Source organism: Eptatretus burgeri, chromosome 11 (assembly GCF_056783735.1).
Source record: "Eptatretus burgeri isolate ZD-2024b chromosome 11, Ebu_testis_v1, whole genome shotgun sequence".
NCBI classification, from domain to species: domain Eukaryota; kingdom Metazoa; phylum Chordata; class Myxini; order Myxiniformes; family Myxinidae; genus Eptatretus; species Eptatretus burgeri.
In genome coordinates this window covers 85,582,156-85,600,189 of record NC_140971.1, presented here as the reverse complement: position 1 = coordinate 85,600,189, position 18,034 = coordinate 85,582,156, and the positions used below count along the sequence as shown (strand labels likewise).

Below are 18,034 nucleotides of genomic sequence, written 5' to 3'. Positions count from 1 at the left end.
ATCCCAAGTATTTAAACCCATCCACCTTCTCCACCTCAACTCCTTACAACCGCACCATACCACCACCCTCCCTCTCATTTACACACATGTACTCCATCTTACTCCTACTGACTATCATTCCCCTTCTCTCCAGTGCGTACCTCCACCTCTCGAGGCTCGCCTCAGCCTGCTCCCTGCTCTCCCTGCAGATCATGATGTCATCCGCGGACATCATAGTCCATGGAGACTCCAGTCTGATCTCGTCCGTCAACCTATCCATCACCATTGCAAACAGGAAAGGGCTCAGAGTCGATCCTTGGTGCAATCCCACTTTTACCTTAAACCGGTCCGTCATTCCTTCCGCACACCTCACCGCTGTCACACTGTCCTCATACATATCCTGCACGATCCTCACATACTTCTCCACCACTCCCGACTTCCTCATACAATGCCACAACTCCTCTCTTGGCACCCTATCATAAGCTTTCTCTAAATCCACAAACACACAATGTAACTCCTTCTGGCCTTCCCTATACTTCTCCATCAACATTCTCAAAGCAAACATCGCATCAGTGGTGCTCTTTCCTGGCATAAACCCATTTTTCTGCTCACAGATCGTCACCTCTCTTCTCAACTGAGCTTCCACTACTCTTTCCCACAACTTCATGGTGTGGCTTAACAACTTTATCTCTCTGTAATTTCCACAGCTCTGCACATCACCCTTATTCTTGAAAATCGGAACCAGTACACTTAATCTCCACTCCTCCGGCATCCTCTCACTTTCCAAGATTTTATTCAACAATCTGGTTAACAACCCCACTGCCATCTCTCTTAAGCACTTCCATGCCTCCACTGGTATACCATCTGGGCCAACCGCCTTTCCACTTTTCATCTTCTTCATAGCAGTCCTCACTTCATCCTTACTGATCCACTCCACTTCCTGATTCACTATCTCCACCTCTTCCAACCTTCTCTCTCTCTCATTTTCTTCATTCATCAACTCCTCAAAGTACTACATCCACCTTCTCAACACACTCTCCTCGCTCGTCAGCACATTCCCATTTGCGTCCTTTATCACCCTAACCTGCAGCACATCCTTCCCAGCTCGGTCCCTCTGTCTTGCCAATCGGTATAAATCCTTTTCCCCTTCTTTTGTATCCAACTTCTCATACAGCTCGTCATATGCCTTTTCCTTGGCCTTTGCCACCTCTCTCTGCCTTTCGCCACCACTCCTTGAACTCCTGCATACTTTCTTCATCTCTCTGACTATCCCACTTCTTTTTCGCCAACCCCTTCTTCCTTATACTTTCCTGTACTTCCTCGTTCCACCACCAAGTCTCTTAATCTTCCTTCCTCTGTCCAGATGTCACACCAAGTACCTTCCTAGCTATCTCCCTCACCACTTCCGCTGTAGTTGCCCAATCATCCCACCCATCTTTACCACCATCCAATACCTGTCTCGCCTCCTCCCGAAATTTCATGCAACAGTCTTCCTCCTTCAGCTTCCACCATCTGGTCCTTGGTTCAGCCCTCACTCTCTTCCTCAACCTCACCTCGAAAGTCATCCTACAGACCACCAATCGATGCTGTCGAGCTACACTCTCCCCTGCCACCACCTTACAGTCTCTAATCTCTTTCAGGTTGCATCTCCTGCTTAAGATGTAATCCACCTGTGTGCACTTTCCTCCACTCTTGTACGTCACCCTGTGTTCCTCCTTCTTCTTGAAATACGTATTTACCACTGCCATTTCCATTCTTTTTGCAAACTCGACCACTATTTGCCCTTCCGCATTTCTTTTGTTGAGACCGTACCTATCCATCACCTCCTCATCCTCTTTATTCCCTTCCCCAACATGCCCATTGAAATCTGCTCCAATCACCAATCTTTCATCCTTGGATACAGTCTCCACCACTTCATCTAACTCACTCCAGAAATCTTCTTTATATTCCATCTCACACCCCATATGTGGGGCATATGCACTGATGACATTCATCATCACCCCTTCAATTTCCAACTTCACACTCATCACCCGGTCAGACACCCTCCTCACCTCCAATACCCTCTTGACATGATCTTCCTTCAGGATTACCCCGACACCATTTCTCCTCCCATCCACACCATGGTAGAACAGTTTGTGTATGTGTGTTTTAATATATATATATATATATATATATATATATATTTTGTGTGTGTGTGTGTGTGTGTGTGTGTGTGTGTGTGTGTGTGTGTGTGTGTGTGTGTGTGTGTGTGTGTGTGTGTGTGTGTGTGTGTGTGTGTGTGTGTGTGTGTGTGTGTGTGTGTGTGTTTTAATATATATATATATATATATATGTATGTGTATATATATATATGTATATGTATGTATATGTATATATATATGTATATGTATATATATGTATATGTATATATATATATATGTATATGTATATATATATATATATGTATATATGTATATGTATATATGTATATGTATATATATATATATATATATATATATATATATATATATATATATATATATATATATATTGATAGACATGGTATATAATTACTTTCAGAAATTCTGGAATACCAAATTAGAATTTTTGTGTTTTCAGAACTCAGCTGAACAAAATATCACGTATTTTCCAAAAGTCTGTTGATGAGATCAAGTCGATGCTTCGTGATGCCCCGACTGCACAGAATACAGGTCGAAATGCTGACACCGTTTGTTCTGCACCATCAATGCGTCAATCTTCTAGATCACTTGAAACTGGTCAGTCTTTGTTCTTTTTGTCAAATTGTCAACAACCAATTATTCAACTTTATGTACAAGATTTCTCTTCTCAGTTCTCAAACCCACAGGCAATAGAGATTAAAGTCTCAAAAATTTGACAGCAGTTCCCCAATTACAATACAATTTTATCAACATTGCAGGTGAGATTTGGACACAACCTGTGGGCTTCCTGCGAACATGCTTCCCAGGAAAGCGAGGTACTCCGCGGCAGGGGTCGATTTGTCCCCATGCCCGAGCCTTTCTTCGTATTCGCCACGAGGTTTTTACCAACCCAAGCCACGCCATTATGGGTCTCACTGCTTACTCTCATGTCTGGTTGGCAATATTCATACTTTGAACATTAGTAGTTTCTTATGAAATGTGAAATAGTGTACCTGTGTACTTTTGTTAAACTGAGCTCATTTTTGTTAGGATTATATTCATCTTCCACCTGAATGAGAACCAGGCTGTGAAAGCGAAAGTTCGACCACCCCGCCTAGATGGGAAAAAAGTGGGTGTGTTTGCCTCGCGCAGTCCCCACCGGCCCAACCCAATCGGAATCACTCTTGCACGACTGGATTCTATTGAAGGTATGACTTGTTGGATGTGTTGCTGTCCATTTAAAGAATCTCATGCTATACATCCATTCCTCATGATGAAACTTCCAACTTTCTCCTGTAAATAACCTTGGTGTTGGAAGTGAAGTCAAGGACTCCGGTTCTTTACTTTTCATAAATTACGAATATGTTCTGATTTTATTATGTGGCTTAGCATTGCCAATATGAATCTAATATACAAAGCTCATTCTAACAACTTACCGTATTTTTGCCAACTACCGTAGTTTATTTTGCTTCGTCTTATTCTCCAAATAGTCCTGTACAGTACATGAATGAAGGAAAGAAAAATGGGAAAATGAGCCAATTTGACTTGTCGGCTGAAAAATACGGTACTCATTGACTCGCTCACTCATATAAACGTTTAATACTTTCTCGGTGGGCGAGAAAGCTGAAACTTTGCACACTGATATACAGTAACTCGAAGCCGAGATTTCAGAAAAGGTCACGAAACTGTGCGGAAGTTATTTTATTGTGTGGACTTGGCATTGCAATGATGAATAAATAAAAAGAGCAATTGCTTTCCTTGCCTCATTACATGTAACACTGGTCCTTCACATTGATGTTTTACCATTTAGAGTTGAGAGTATTAAAAGGTCAAAACAAAAACAACTTGGAAATAACGTTCTCTGTTGTTTTGGAGGTCAACCGCCCTTTTTCGCACTCACAAAAAAGTTATGAACACCAGATAAACATTTTTCATGGAATTTATTTTGAAGTTAAAAGGAACACTAATTTTGTTTTGAGTGTGAACAGTACAAAAATAAATTGAATTACTTCACAAGCTTGTGCTTCTCGATATTCAGATCCCGGTAGATTTGGGCAGGAATTTGGCCAGATTTCCAGTGAAGGCCTTCTCTTTGTGAAAGACACCGTAGCACTTTTAAACGTTTACCAGGAAAAACTGGCAGATGGGACCCTAGCTTAACATCCCAGCCGATTGATGATTCACAAAATCCGACCTGCGCATTACAAGAATGAAAGTTTATAGTTGGGTCAAAGATCAAACTCAGACTTGGCAGTTCAAGGCAAGTGAGCCACCTCTGAACTACCTTGTCAATCCTAATTTGCTACTGAGAGCATGTTGAGACACATCAATTTGATTGTGTTTACCTTTTTTCATGAAGACCCAAGTCATATGTTGGTCATTGAGTGGTAAAGTTTTTGAGCAATGCTTCATCTTGATTTATCAAAGCAATTTTTTACAATCCTGTAACACGTTTTTAATCGAGCATTTGTCATCTTGTTACGACCAGGAGAAACACTACACCTGTCGGGCATAGACGTGGTCGATGGGACACCTGTTTTGGACATTAAGCCTTTCATTCCAGAATATGATGCTCTACAGAACCATCATGGTGGTAGGACGCTGCCGGCATCGAGTGTCTGCTCAGGCTTGCAAGAAACTGATGAAGGAAAGTTGACTGTGTCACAGACTTGCTTATCAGGCCAGGACTCTTGTGTTAATCAGCAAGTATGCAGTGCATCTGTGGCAGATTGGGTTCAACAATCTCCCTTGGCACCATTGTCTGTACATTTTACCTCGGAAGCTATGCAGGACCTGGAGAGACTAGCGGTTGCTGGAGGTAGGTCTGATTGTTGGTAAACTTCACCCTGAATTTGTACATCGTCATTTATTTTATGTATCAATTGTTTATGTGGACTTTAAATCACATCCACTTGCATGACATTGCTAGATAAAAAAAAAATTAAATTTCTTTTTGATCAATTTTTTTACAAGTTCGGAAATATAGAGGTTTTCTACCTTGTAAGCAGGAGTTATTGTTTATGCCACGAAGCTACAATACAGTATGTACAGTACCGTATGTTTAAAGTGCACATGGTGAGACGTCCCGTGAAACTATGTTTATCCCGTGAAGCTACAGTACACGTACAGGAAGCATGTCATGTTTGCGGCTCGTGGAAGGCATGTTTTTTGCGTACGTACAATATTGTACTGTATGTACATCCAGCTGCTTTGTGTGTGGCTTGTGGAAGATATGTTTTAGAACTGTGTTATGCTCATGGCACATGAAAAAAAAATAATCGCTGTGAAAACCACGAATACGCAGCACCCGCAAATGTTGGAACTGTGAATATCGGGGTCCGGGTGTAATTATTTTCATCTGTCAGTCTGCCTGGCAGTCAAACAAAATGGAAAATCATTCCAAACAGGAAACTTACTGTTTATAGGGATGTCATTAATGCAGTCTCCCTGGCTATTCGGCACAATACTGGACGGGTTCAACAAATGGGCACATGCCTGGTGTTGGCTTAATGGTTAGGGTGGTGGGCTTGAGATCCTCGGATTCTGAGTTCAAATCCCACTTCACTGTTGAATTAATACCAGGTGGGGTTGACTCTGCCTGTCATCCTTCTGAGGTCGGCAAAATGAGTGCCAGCTTGCTGGTATCCTGTGTCAGAGTGGCGACCCGTCCAGGATTGTGCTCAATAGCCAAGGAGACTGCTGAGGCAGCACCAATACTCTGCACAGAGTATGGTCCCATTGGATGGATAATGGGCACAAACAAGCGCAAATAAATAAGGTGTTGTAAAAGACGGTGCATCAACAGTGGTAAACTTCCGGGAAATAAGTTTTATTTTTTTCTACAACCTTTAAAACTTTCATTGAATTTCAATTTAATTTTATACCAAAACACTGTGGAACACAAATCTCCTTCTGAGCACTTTCAAAAACTTGTCTGCTCAGCAGTACTTGGAAAAGTAATTATGACGTCTCATGCTGAGGACAGAGTAACTGTGGCATTTACACTAATATGGTGGCACCTTGTGCTGTTTGTTTGCTTAGTCCAAAACTAGGCAAGACCCTTCCCATGTACTTTTTTTAAAACCATTGTTTTTCAAGACTGTGTGGGGTAAGGTGTTCTATTAACTTTCTAGTTCATATTTCATCTCATGATGGTTCAACATTGCTTTGAGATGAAGCAAGTATGCAATTACCATCATTATCCAATTAAAAAAATTATAACCAGTTGAATAGATTTATACAGTTGGCTTCACCAACTCGTAAGTTATAAGTTCCTGCAGTATGTTTCTGTGCACTGAGTGATTAGGTGAATGGTTCTTTGTTTCTGAGTTACCTTGCATATTAATCCATCTCCTGATCTCTGTGTATTTGTCTGACGTTTCTCTTCCAATAGCTCTACCTATTCTGGGAAACGCTGCCAGTGCACGACACACCTTGGAAGCCATACTGGCTTCTGACCCTCGCTGTGTTTATCGGCGACACCGTCACCCCTTGCAGCCTTTTTCATTTGCCCTTGAAGGACTCATCATCACCTGTCACTTTGGCAAGGATTTTGCAGAAGTGGTAAATGTTTGCAGAGATGACTGCACTTCAACAAAATGGAATAATCCGTCAGGAGAAAGCGCAGATGGGTTTGAGCTGGGTCCATAACAAAATCATGTTTCCTGACTTGTGAACTATAAGTCCATGAGCTGGGGTGGTTTCTGTGTGACTTTTATGTGCCCTAAGTTTCTCTTCATATTATTGAAGTAGACCATGTGGCACATCAAAAAAGTGAGGGTGGACATCTGGGAGCCTGGTCGGATTTGAGAAAATGACGTCACAATATCAAGCTTTTGCGTTCATGAGGCGACCAAAAATTTGGGGTAGGGGAAACTTAAATGCTTATAACGTCACAACCATATATGATATAACTGCAAACTACCATTCAAAAATTTGTTTTTATTCACTCTACATGTGACAATATGTAATTATCTGATCATTATGCAAATTTGCTGTCCAGAGGTCAAAAGGTCATGGAAATCGGGGGTTGCTTAAAATCTGACCCACCGGAGGAAAAATGTGAGTTACAGGCTGCCTGTACTACTTGAGAATGTTTGCTGGCTATCAGAGGTTGCCAAGACATATCTCTATCACATGATATGCATTGTATAAGAATTAACCCTTTTGTAACGTAAACATCAACTTTGATAAATGGTGCTATTTCAGAAAAGCTGATTTTCCTTTGCAGCGGAAGACACATGCCATAAAATTAAGTAATCGAGCATTTTCATCAGTATGAATATGATCTATCACCAACTACTTATTTCTTTAAGCCGAAATATCACTTAATTAACTAATTTCTTACAATATTCCCATGTCGTTAACCCACTAAGTCCTAAAACAACCATCTGTAGAGGGGGTGGGGGGGGGGGGGTTGGAACATCCTTAGTCCATTCAGCAAAAATAAACTGCTGAATTTGCTCAGTTTTAGTAATAGTCTAGGTTTTTATATCCAAATGAAGGTATACTGCTGACTGTAGTCACTATTCCAAATCATGCCAATTTGATAATGGGAGAAGGAATACATGTAGATGCCAGGAGTACATTTCCATGCAGCTGTAAGTGTCACATATGAGTTCTGTTCGGTTTTAGATACAACCAGCTGGATTTTTAAAGCAAACATTCTCGTCTCCCATACCTTGGCACTTGCAGAACTGGCAACAAGGCAGGTCACTCTTTCGACATGCACATCTCTCTGTCGCACATTTTAAGCAAGTACAGTGCACAGCATATTCCTCGGGAATGGATCTGATGGCCTTATCTGAATGGAGAAGTTCATCTTTCTCTTCAAATCTGTATAGGAGAGGATTCAACTCAGTCGTATTTGCAGAGAGAATTGATGTCATCACATATGTAGCCATGGGCGTCCGCAGGGAGGGGCAAGGGGGGGCATTTGCCCCCCCCCGGAAAATCAAAAATTTGAAACAATTACATGGAAAATACAAAATGAATAAAATAACATAAACATTTCTCAACAGTTCATTCAGTTAGAGCAGGTTACTACTCTTGGAACAGGAATTGGAGCCGTCGGGGATCTCTTCCAAAATTGTCAATGACCCTGTTCATTAGCTCGGTCTTCTGGCTGTTCACTTTGTCGCGGTGGACACTTAGCATGCAGAGGCCGGACAGACGTTTATCACTCATCGTTGATCTTAACCAGGTCTTCACCCTGCGCAGTGTGCTGACGGACCTTTCCACTGTACATGATGTTGCAGGCAGAGTCAGTGCGATGAGGATAGCCTTGCGCACAGCAGGGAACAGAGTGGTCTGCTTCACCAGCTCTATCATACCCAGAGAGTTGTCATCCAGTGGCTTATGCTTCTGCACGTCATACCACGCTACAGCTTCTTCTACAAGGTTGTCAATGCCATACATTTCCTTGACAGATGAAACGATGTGCTTGAATTCATCTTTCTGTTTGCTGTATTTCTCTCGAATGTAGTGCGAAAATGTGAAAATATGGTGTGTTACTTTCACCAAAGCGACTTTCCAGAGACTGGATCAAGGAATCCATGTACGGGACATAGATGGTGCGGCGATAGTACTCCTCAATGGAGCCTCCTACATTCGGCCGGTGGACCTGGCGTGCGCATCGCCGAGGCATAGTCAAGTCTATGCCAAGTTCTTCTGCCAAGGTTTTCACCTCAGGGATGACATCTGAGAACACACGGTCTGCACCATCCCGGTGAGCTCAGAAAGCCTTCATCAACAGGTCGATGTGATCTCGGACTCCCATAATGTCCATGTCGACTGCTGCAGCTGTTGGGTCACTGGCTCCAACATCGCTGAGTACTTCACAATGATCTTCAGACAGATGAGGAACACTGTGGTTCCTGCAGCACACCTTAGCCGATACGCCGTCTGACGCGTACTCTGTGACTCATGCTGGTTTGCCTCCAGTTGCTCCAGTTGTGCATAGAAACCACAAAAGTTCTCTGAAAAGATGCGGATGCTTTTGTACTTTGCGCTCCATCTGGTTTCACACAACAAAGGTATATTTGGAACCAGTCTCCTGCGCTTGGGACTGTCACGGAAGAATTTAATGATAGATTTCACAGTTCCAGTCGTATTCCTCACATCTGCGACAGAATTCAGATCATGAACCACCAAATTCAGTCGATGTGAAGAGCAGTGCACGAAAACAGCTTTGGGATAGGTGTTCCTGATACGGGCCTGTACACCATTGTCTTAACCTGCCGTGGTTGAGCATCCATCGTAGCCTTGGCCGTGGAGCTTGTCGACGTTAAGACCAAATTTTTTTGCTTAGTCGATGATAGTATCTGCAATTGTTGCAGCGTCCACCCTCTCCAGTGGAATGAATCCAAGGAATTCCTCACGTATGGTGGCTGAGTCATTCCGTTGTCCCTGCAGCGCAACAAATCGTACTTCAATGGACAGTTGCTCGGTGCCTGATATGTCAGCAGTTTCATCTGCAATGATAGAGAATCCATTTGATTCATTTGCAGCTTTCACAATATTGTCTCTTACTACTTCTTCGGAGAGAACTATCAGCTCGTTCTGTACACAAACTGATGTGTATCTCGCATTTTTGCTTGCGCCCTCCATGTGATCCTTCAGGACCGTATCCCCTGCTTCTATCCTGAATCTCAGTAGGTCACAGAGGTTCCCTGATGTACTCTCTTTCCCCCTCAATGCAATGTCATGGCTGCAGCAGAACAGAATGCTGGATAGTATGGGGAACAGTTTCTCTCGGTTTTGAGTGACTGCTTTGTTGACTGCTCGGTCCATCTGGCTCACGATGGTCAACTCTGGCCTTTGCACGGTGGTGAGGAAATTGTTGGCATCTTGCGGTGCACCTTTGTGCCAGGAGGAAAGCATGTGCTTCCTCACGCACTTATTGAAGTCTTTGTATTTAACAAAAGGAGTCACGATGAACACACCCATTCGACCTCGGTGCACTGGTTGAGGGAACAGCACACAGTATTTGCACAGAGCACCTTTCAAGTGACTTGAGTAGGCCAGCCATGGAGAATATTGGTTTATCCACATGTGGCGGAAACAGCGGGAGCCCTGTGAATCGTACTGATAGCTGTAATCAGTTGGTGGGACGTATGTGTTCATCAGGAGGTCATATCATCGATTATTGGTCAAATGTTCTGTGGTTTTGACGTATGATCCAATGTCCAGATGATGAGGCAAGTCATTGGCCACTTTCGCAAGTGGTGTTTGGGGTGGCATCTGATTGGTTGCTGTGAGTAACTGCTCGTGATGTCCCCCTCTGCACTGCTCTGCTGGTTCAACATGCGTCTCCGATGTACCCGGGTGTTTTGATTGTTGTCAGTCATCAGACTTACGTTTTTTAAAGAACCTCCTGATATCCATTTCACATTCCTGAAAAATAAGAAAAATGAGGTTAACATAACAATACAAATTTAATACACTGGTCTTCCCCAGACTCTATAACAATCAAATCAAGAGCATTTAGTTTGATTATTTTGTATAAAATCCAACGTAGAAAATTAGCATGAGTTTTGTTACTGAAATAAAATAAATAGCCACAACACAGAAGGAATGAACGAAAAAACACTATCTTCCACGCCAAATATCATGACATTCGATCAATCGTGTGTCTTCTACCTGAAGAATTGTTAACATTTTGTTCTGTTATTTACAGTAATCTTAGCAAAAAGATGTCTTCACACTTCACACGGCGATCTCAGGATAACATTGCCCCCCCCCCCTGCATTTTTTTCTGCGGACACCCATGTATGTAGCATAATGTGCCCTTAGAGAATATGGGCCTTTATGGCATGGCTTGTAGATGGCAACTTCTCGAGTGGGGTTTTGCTGTGGTGATAATTATGATCCCTGAGTTCATCCATTGTTGTGCAGGTAGTTCCATTCTTTAGGACTTTCACTAGATATGATTCTGCTCTCTCAACTTCATCGTCAGAAGGTCCATTTTGGCTACAACCAAATCCTTGAAGGTAGTCTACTGGGTTTTCTGGAAAAGAAACTTAACAGCGGTTCAGGGATCTTTATACTCTCCCAAGCAGTTTTCAAGTCATTCATATCACAAAACCGATCCTGTAGATCAAAGTCATACTATACTCTAAAAGACACTGTCTTATTCTTTCTGCACACTGATGGATAGGGTCATTAGCGCGAATTATCTCAGCCATATGCTGGACATTGACATCTTTGCCAAAAAACATCACAGACTTATTGGCCTCTTTAGGCACAGAGAATCTAATTCTATCTCCAAAGTGATTAAGTAAGAGTACATTTACTTCCTTGTTAGTTACTCTTTTACATGACGTAATTTCACGGTTCACACAGTCTCTTACAAAGCTTAGTTCATAACCAAAGCCTTGATTTATCCCAATCTCTACGTCCTTCACTACTTGTTCCCATGCTTGTTTGTGAGTCGCAGGTTTTTCTGTTTGTCCTTTCTCAAACATATGCTCATAGTTCAGCAAATAACTTTTAATACACAAATTGTGGCAATATAAGTCGGCGCCAAATACTGCACTAACACTTTGTATGTCACAAGTGCGAGTGTAAACATCATCCTGAAAGCTTATGGTTGCCTCCAAGAATTTACTGGCCCTGTCGCACTCTGATATGCGGTATTTCTGATGCACCCCATGGTGCTTCTTGTATCCACAGATGACACATGATAACTCCCTCATGTCCGGTACATTGGAAGGTCCAGGTCTCGGTGAGATGCTTGAGCGAGAGCGGCGTGATGATGCCTCACGACTGACTTCTTCACTGCCACGAGAAGTGGAGGCAGAAGCTTTACTGATATTTTCCAACGATTTTTTGTGAGTGCAAGCTTTGTAACACAGATTGTCCATATGATAGACAGATTCTTCATCTTCAAGGGTGCGAAGTCTTTTGGCAACATGGTCATTTCGTTCTGCAGCAGCCTCACGTATTCGTTTCTGCCCATGTTCAGTGCTTGTGGGGTTTTTTTCTTTCGAAGATTGGCAAATGATGCATTTATCAAGATCAAGGTATTCACTGTCTCCAGCTCCACCAAGCAAGCTGACACCAGTGTTCTGCATCTCATCTGAAACAAACCAGAAGGGCATTTCATGAACATGGGTGATGGCAGCATGATTGTAAGTCATAACACACCTGAAAGGCATACATAATCTGACATCTTGACAGGATAAATCAACTTTCAGCACTCTGAAAGCTGTCTGGTGATAAACATGCTATTGGGATAAAGAAGATGGGACAGACGTTTAGTTAGTCTTGCGTTGGGCAGGCGGCGTTACTGCTCGACCATTTGCGAGCCTGTTTACATTCCTGTACTTGATGGGGTATGCATGTGTGCACTGGTGTGTAGTGAAGGCTGATTATACTACTGATTTTGTTTAAGCCTTTCTGTAGATAAAACACCTACCACAAGTAGTCTGTGCGTTAAAACATGAGAACTGTATGTCAAATTGAAGATTGTAATGTTGATTCAATTTTTAGGTCATCTCTGCCGAGATGACCGAATAAAGCCAGACCAAATGTCCGTCCGTCACCAATTTTTCTTTCCGATCTTGATGAAACTTAGTATGTGGGTAGAGGTCGATGAGTGTTGCACAACGATATAACCTTTGTCCAGGTTCAAGGTCAGGGTCAAGGTCACGAGGTCACGTAAGTTATAAAAATCGCCATTTTCAAAACCTCTTTCTTCTGCCATTCTACAAGATATTCGGCAACTGTTTATTGATTATGATTGTAAAAAATATTATCTTGTATCTAACTGGACAGATTTTTGAATTTCCTTCCCATTTGATCGTCACATGATCTGGAAGATGGTCAAAAACACCTCCCGGTACAAAGAAAACTTTTTACTTCCGATCTTGATGAAATTTGGTATGTGGGTAGAGGTCGATGAGTGATACCCAACGACATATTTTTTCCCGGATTCGAGGTCAGGGTCGAGGTCACGAAAGTTGTGAAAGTCGCCATTTTCAAAACCTATCTAGTCTGTCATTTTAGGAGATATCTGGCAACGGTTCATCGATTATGATAGTAAAAAACATTATAGAGATGACCGTCACCCCCACATGGGGGTAATTTTTACTTTCACCCATGAGGAAATGCACTTGTACAGTGCTGCCACCAAGCTGTCAATACTAGAATCAGTGGTAGTGCCCTCTAACAGAACCACGTGGAACTACTCTATTGTGGGAATCCAAAGAAGCCTCAAATGACTGGAGATAATGAGAACTGACTAGAAATAGAGGACTCAACCTCTGCCCATTTTAAAACAACTGAAATAAAAGGGTTAAATGGTTCATCGTTGTCAGGAATAGCAAGAAGTCATTTCCTCTGGGTCTTCTGCTGATATGTATAGTAATAATCTAAAAGAGGTTTACAAAACAATCACCAACCTGTATGGTATGAAAAATGTACACTTAGACAATGGAAAAACTGGAATTTCTGACATGTCTGAAATAGCACCATTTATCAAAGTTGATGTTTTCGTTACAAAAGGGTTAATTCTTATACAATGCATATCATGTGATAGAGATATGTCTTGGCAACCTCTGACAGCCAGCAAACATTCTCAAGTAGTACAGGCAGCCTGTAACTCACATTTTTCTTCTGGTGGGTCAGATTTTAAGCAACCCCTGATTTCCATGACCTTTTGACCTCTGGACAGCAAATTTGCATAATCAGATAATTACATATTGTCACATGTAGAGTGAATAAAAACAAATATTTTGAATGGTAGTTTGCAGTTATATCATGTATGGTTGTGGCGTTATAAGCATTTTAGTTTCCCCGACCCCAAATTTTTGGTCGCCTCATGAACGCAAAAGCTTGATATTGTGACGTCATTTTCTCAAATCCGACCAGGCTCCCAGATGTCCACCCTCACTTTTTTGATGTCTCACATGGTCTACTTCAACAATATGAAGAGAAACTTAGGGCACATAAAAGTCGCACAGAAACCACCCCCCCCCCCAGCCCATGGACAACTAAGCATTTTTTCCAAATTTTTGTAAGACTTGTAGTTGTGATTTTCTCTTTTTAAAGAGTGTATAAGAGCACCAGATTGACTCAATGAATATTGGTCGTCCATGAAAATAATGCAAGAATACTGTACCATCAAGACTCAATTAAATATCTGCTGGCACAGCAATTTTTCTTCCATTGAAGCAAACCGTGAAGGATGCACTCTACGCCACGCTCGAGTCTGTGGTTGATCAGTGCCCCAGACGAGATACACTTCTAGTCTTGGGGGATTTCAATGCATCGACTGGAACCGATAGGGATGGTTATGAGGTGTGTGTTGGTCCCCATGGGTCAGGAACTATGAACCAGAATAGCACTAAGTTCCTTGACTTTGCAAGAAGTCATGGACTTAGGGTGGCTGGTTCATGGTTTCAGCACCCACAAGCTCATCGCTGGACTTGGTATTCCAACGCTGGCGGTGTGGCAAAGGAGATTGTCCATGTCTTCATTGACGGTCGTTGGAGGATGATCCAGAACTGCAGGGTCTACCGGAGTGCTCAGTTCCTCAATACTGACCACAGGCTTGTTGTAGTAACTCTAAAGCTGCACCTTAAATCCTGGAGAATGGTACAATCCCAGCCTAGGCTGGATGTTGGCAAGCTCAGGGATGAGAGAGTAGCTGAGGAGTTTGCAAACAGGCTGAGTGGACACTTGGGGGGTCTGGGTGCTTTGGGGGGTCCTGAAGAGTTGTGGATTCCCTTCAAGACCACTGTCCTTGATGTTGCTGGTGGATGTCTTGGAACTCACCGCAGGGCAAAGAAGAATTTTGTCTCGCAAGGGACACTGGATACCATTGACCAGAGTTGCAGGGCCAGGCTGAATGGCAGAGCTGAACTGTTCAGGGAGCTGAGGCAAAAAAACTGTACGTGCACTGAGGGTGGACAAGGAGGCCTATGTGCGAGGAATCTGTGAGGGGGTAGAGCATCACCTGTCGACAGTTGATTCACGTCCCGCTTACAGGGGAATTCGCGCATTGCGTTCATCCAAGCCCATCCCTCGGAGCACTGCAGTTAGAGCAGAGAGTGGTAGGCTCTTGACAGAGGAGTCTGAAGTGAAGGCCCGCTGGGCCGGTTACTTTGAGCGGTTGTACCAGGCTGATCCCCCAGCTGTCGAGTTGGACGTCAAGGGTGTTACAATCCCTGTTGCTGACCCTCGAATCAACTGTGGTCCACCTTCGCTTGTGGAACACACGGGCTGCGGTGAACCAGTTGAAATGGGGTAAAGCTCCAGGGATCTGTGGCATCCATGCTGAACTTCTCAAGGCTGGTGGAAATGCTGCACTCGTGTCGTTGCATGCAGTTTTGTGTTCTGCCTGGAACACAGGCATCATCCCAACTGATTGGAAGAGGGGCCTTGTTGTTCCTCTCTGGAAAGGGAAGGGTGATCGCCAAGACTGCAACAACTACCGAGGGGTGACGCTGCTCTCAGTGCCCGGCAAGGTCTTTGCTCGGATAATTATTGATAGGGTTCGCCACCATCTGCTTGAGCACCAGCGTCCAGAGCAGTCGGGCTTTACACCAAAGAGGTCAACGATTGACCGTATCCTTGCTCTCCGTGTCCTCACCAAACGCAGACGAGAGTTTCGGCAGGGGTTGCTTGCAGCCTATGTTGATCTCTGTAAAGCGTTCGATTCAGTGACTCGGGATGTCCTCTGGAGGATTCTTGGTCTTTGTGGGGTGCCACCAAAACTGATCGATCTTATGTCTGAACTCTACTCTGGTACTGAGAGTGCTGTGAAGTGTGGTGGTACCATCTCTGACTTATTTCCAGTTGATACTGGAGTTCGTCAGGGGTGTGTACTGGCCCCCACACTTTTCAGCACTTGTATGGACTGGATTCTAGGGAGGATGTCGGAGAGATCAAGCTGCGGTGCATCGTTTGGGAATGTCAAGATCCCGGACCTTGATTTTGCAGATGATGCAATCATCTTTGCGGAGACTTTAGATATCCTTTTGGGGGCCCTCGAGGTGCTGAATGAGGAGTCGGAGCCGCTGCGATTACGAGTTTCTTGGGTCAAAACTAAGATCCAGACTTTCGGTGACATCTTGGATGCTGCTGTCCTGTCTGTGTCTGTTTGTGGTGAGGATGTTGAGGTCGTGAAGAGATTCACTTACCTTGGCAGTGATATTCATGTCTCTGCTGGCTGCGAGTCAGAGGTCAATAGACGTCTGGGTCGGGCCTGGGGAGTCATGGATCATGGGGTGTGGCGCTGCCGGTACCTGTGCGGGAGGACGAAAGTCCGAGTCTTCAGGTCCTTCGTACTTCCAGTCTTGCTCTATGGATGCGAGACTTGGACTCTGACCAAGGATCTGAGACGGAGACTTAATTCCTTTGGTACCAGGTCTCTTCGGAGAATCCTTGGCTATCGCTGGTCAGATTTTGTGTCCAACGAGCGGTTGCTGAGAGAGATTCGGATGAGATTTGTTACCTGCATAGTCCGTGAGCGTCAGTTGCGGCTGTATGGACATGTGGCTCGTTTTCCTGACGCTGATCCTGCTCACCAGATTCTCTCAGCGAGGGAGTCTCATGAGTGGAGGAGGCCAGTGGGCCGACCACGTGCCTCGTGGTTGCAGCAAGTGGACCATCATCTCAAGGAGATGGGGATGGGCATGGCATCTGCCTGGGGGATGGCCAGACGGAGGCCCCTGGAGTACCGGCGGAAAGTGGACGCAGCGACGCGCTGTTCTGGGACATGCTCCCATACCTGACCTGACCTGAAGTAAACCTCGTCGGATGGAACCTGCAATGCCAGAGCGAGTTTGCAGATAGAGATTGGATTTGCTTATTGGCAAAAGCAAACTGGACTACTTTCAAGAGGGAAATGCTCCCAGAGGCCTTGAACTTGTAACCTTTCCTTCTGAATATCAGTTGTCTGCTTTGCAAAGATGTGAAGTGACTTGGCAAAAATGGCCCAGGCAAAAATGCTACAGTGAGAACTTGAGTATATGAGAGTTCTCTTGTATAGTACAGTAGTCTACAGAGAATTACTGCAAGAAAGAATGTTAGTTTTGCCTGGGAGTGCAACATCTATAACTGTTGAACCTTCAATGCATCGATAGTCATGTAATAAATTTGCTTAATTTTTTTTTTATGTGATGGCTTTTTTTCATCAATTTTGGGAGAAAAGACATTTCTCCTCCAACACCTGTACAAAGTAGAAATGCCAAAAAGTTATGTTTGTAAAGGTATTTTTCTGGAAAGCCAATTCTTTACCATAGGATAAGCAACTGACCTCAGCTCAAAATTGGAGTATTATATTCGGTATGAAAGAACCAATCGAGTTGAACTTCTCTGAATACAACTCAATCCTTATTGCATGCAAACACTTCCTGCAACACAGAGAATGCTCCATCAATATTGAATAAAAATTTGAAACAGAAAAAGGTGAGGTGAACTTTTCAGTTATGAGGTTTATGGATGAGCTTTGTAATTATTATTTTTACCTTTGTTTGTTTGTTTATAAACAAAATGTCTCAAAAAGTTCTAGACGGATTTGGACGAAATTTTGTGGAGAGCTTGGGTATGTGACAAGGACAAAATGATAAGATTTTTGTGATTATCCGAATTCGGATCTGGATCTGAGAATTTTTAAGTGATTACTCACCATTGGGAGATGCAGCCAAAAACGACATATAGCAGGTAATTTCAAAAAGTTGTGGACGGATTTGGACAACATTTGGTGGGCAGGTCGGGTATGTAACGAGGAAGAATTGATTCGACTTTGGTGAAGATCCGAATCCGGATCCGATTTTTAAAATTGATTCTTCACCATTGAGTGACAAGGCAATAACGATATATAGCAGGATATTTCAAAGTTATGGACTGATTCGGACGAAACTTGTTGGGTGAGTTGGTTAGGTGATAAGAACAAACCGATTAAATTTTAG

At 43.3% G+C, this 18,034-nt stretch overlaps 1 protein-coding gene across 1 annotated transcript in view; it reads left to right on the top strand.

The window, feature by feature from the left end:
• Positions 1–17,530, top strand: part of TRMO (tRNA methyltransferase O) — a 20,025-nt gene extending 2,495 nt beyond the window's left edge. The window contains exons 2-7 of the mRNA XM_085847240.1: positions 2,578–2,735; positions 2,897–3,071; positions 3,168–3,325; positions 4,606–4,935; positions 6,511–6,680; positions 11,790–17,530. Coding sequence (XP_085703366.1) covers positions 2,578–2,735; positions 2,897–3,071; positions 3,168–3,325; positions 4,606–4,935; positions 6,511–6,680; positions 11,790–11,951 — 1,153 coding nt within the window. The 3' untranslated portion in view covers positions 11,952–17,530. The remainder of the gene's footprint in view (positions 1–2,577; positions 2,736–2,896; positions 3,072–3,167; positions 3,326–4,605; positions 4,936–6,510; positions 6,681–11,789) is intronic.
• The last annotated feature ends 504 nt before the right edge of the window (positions 17,531–18,034 follow it).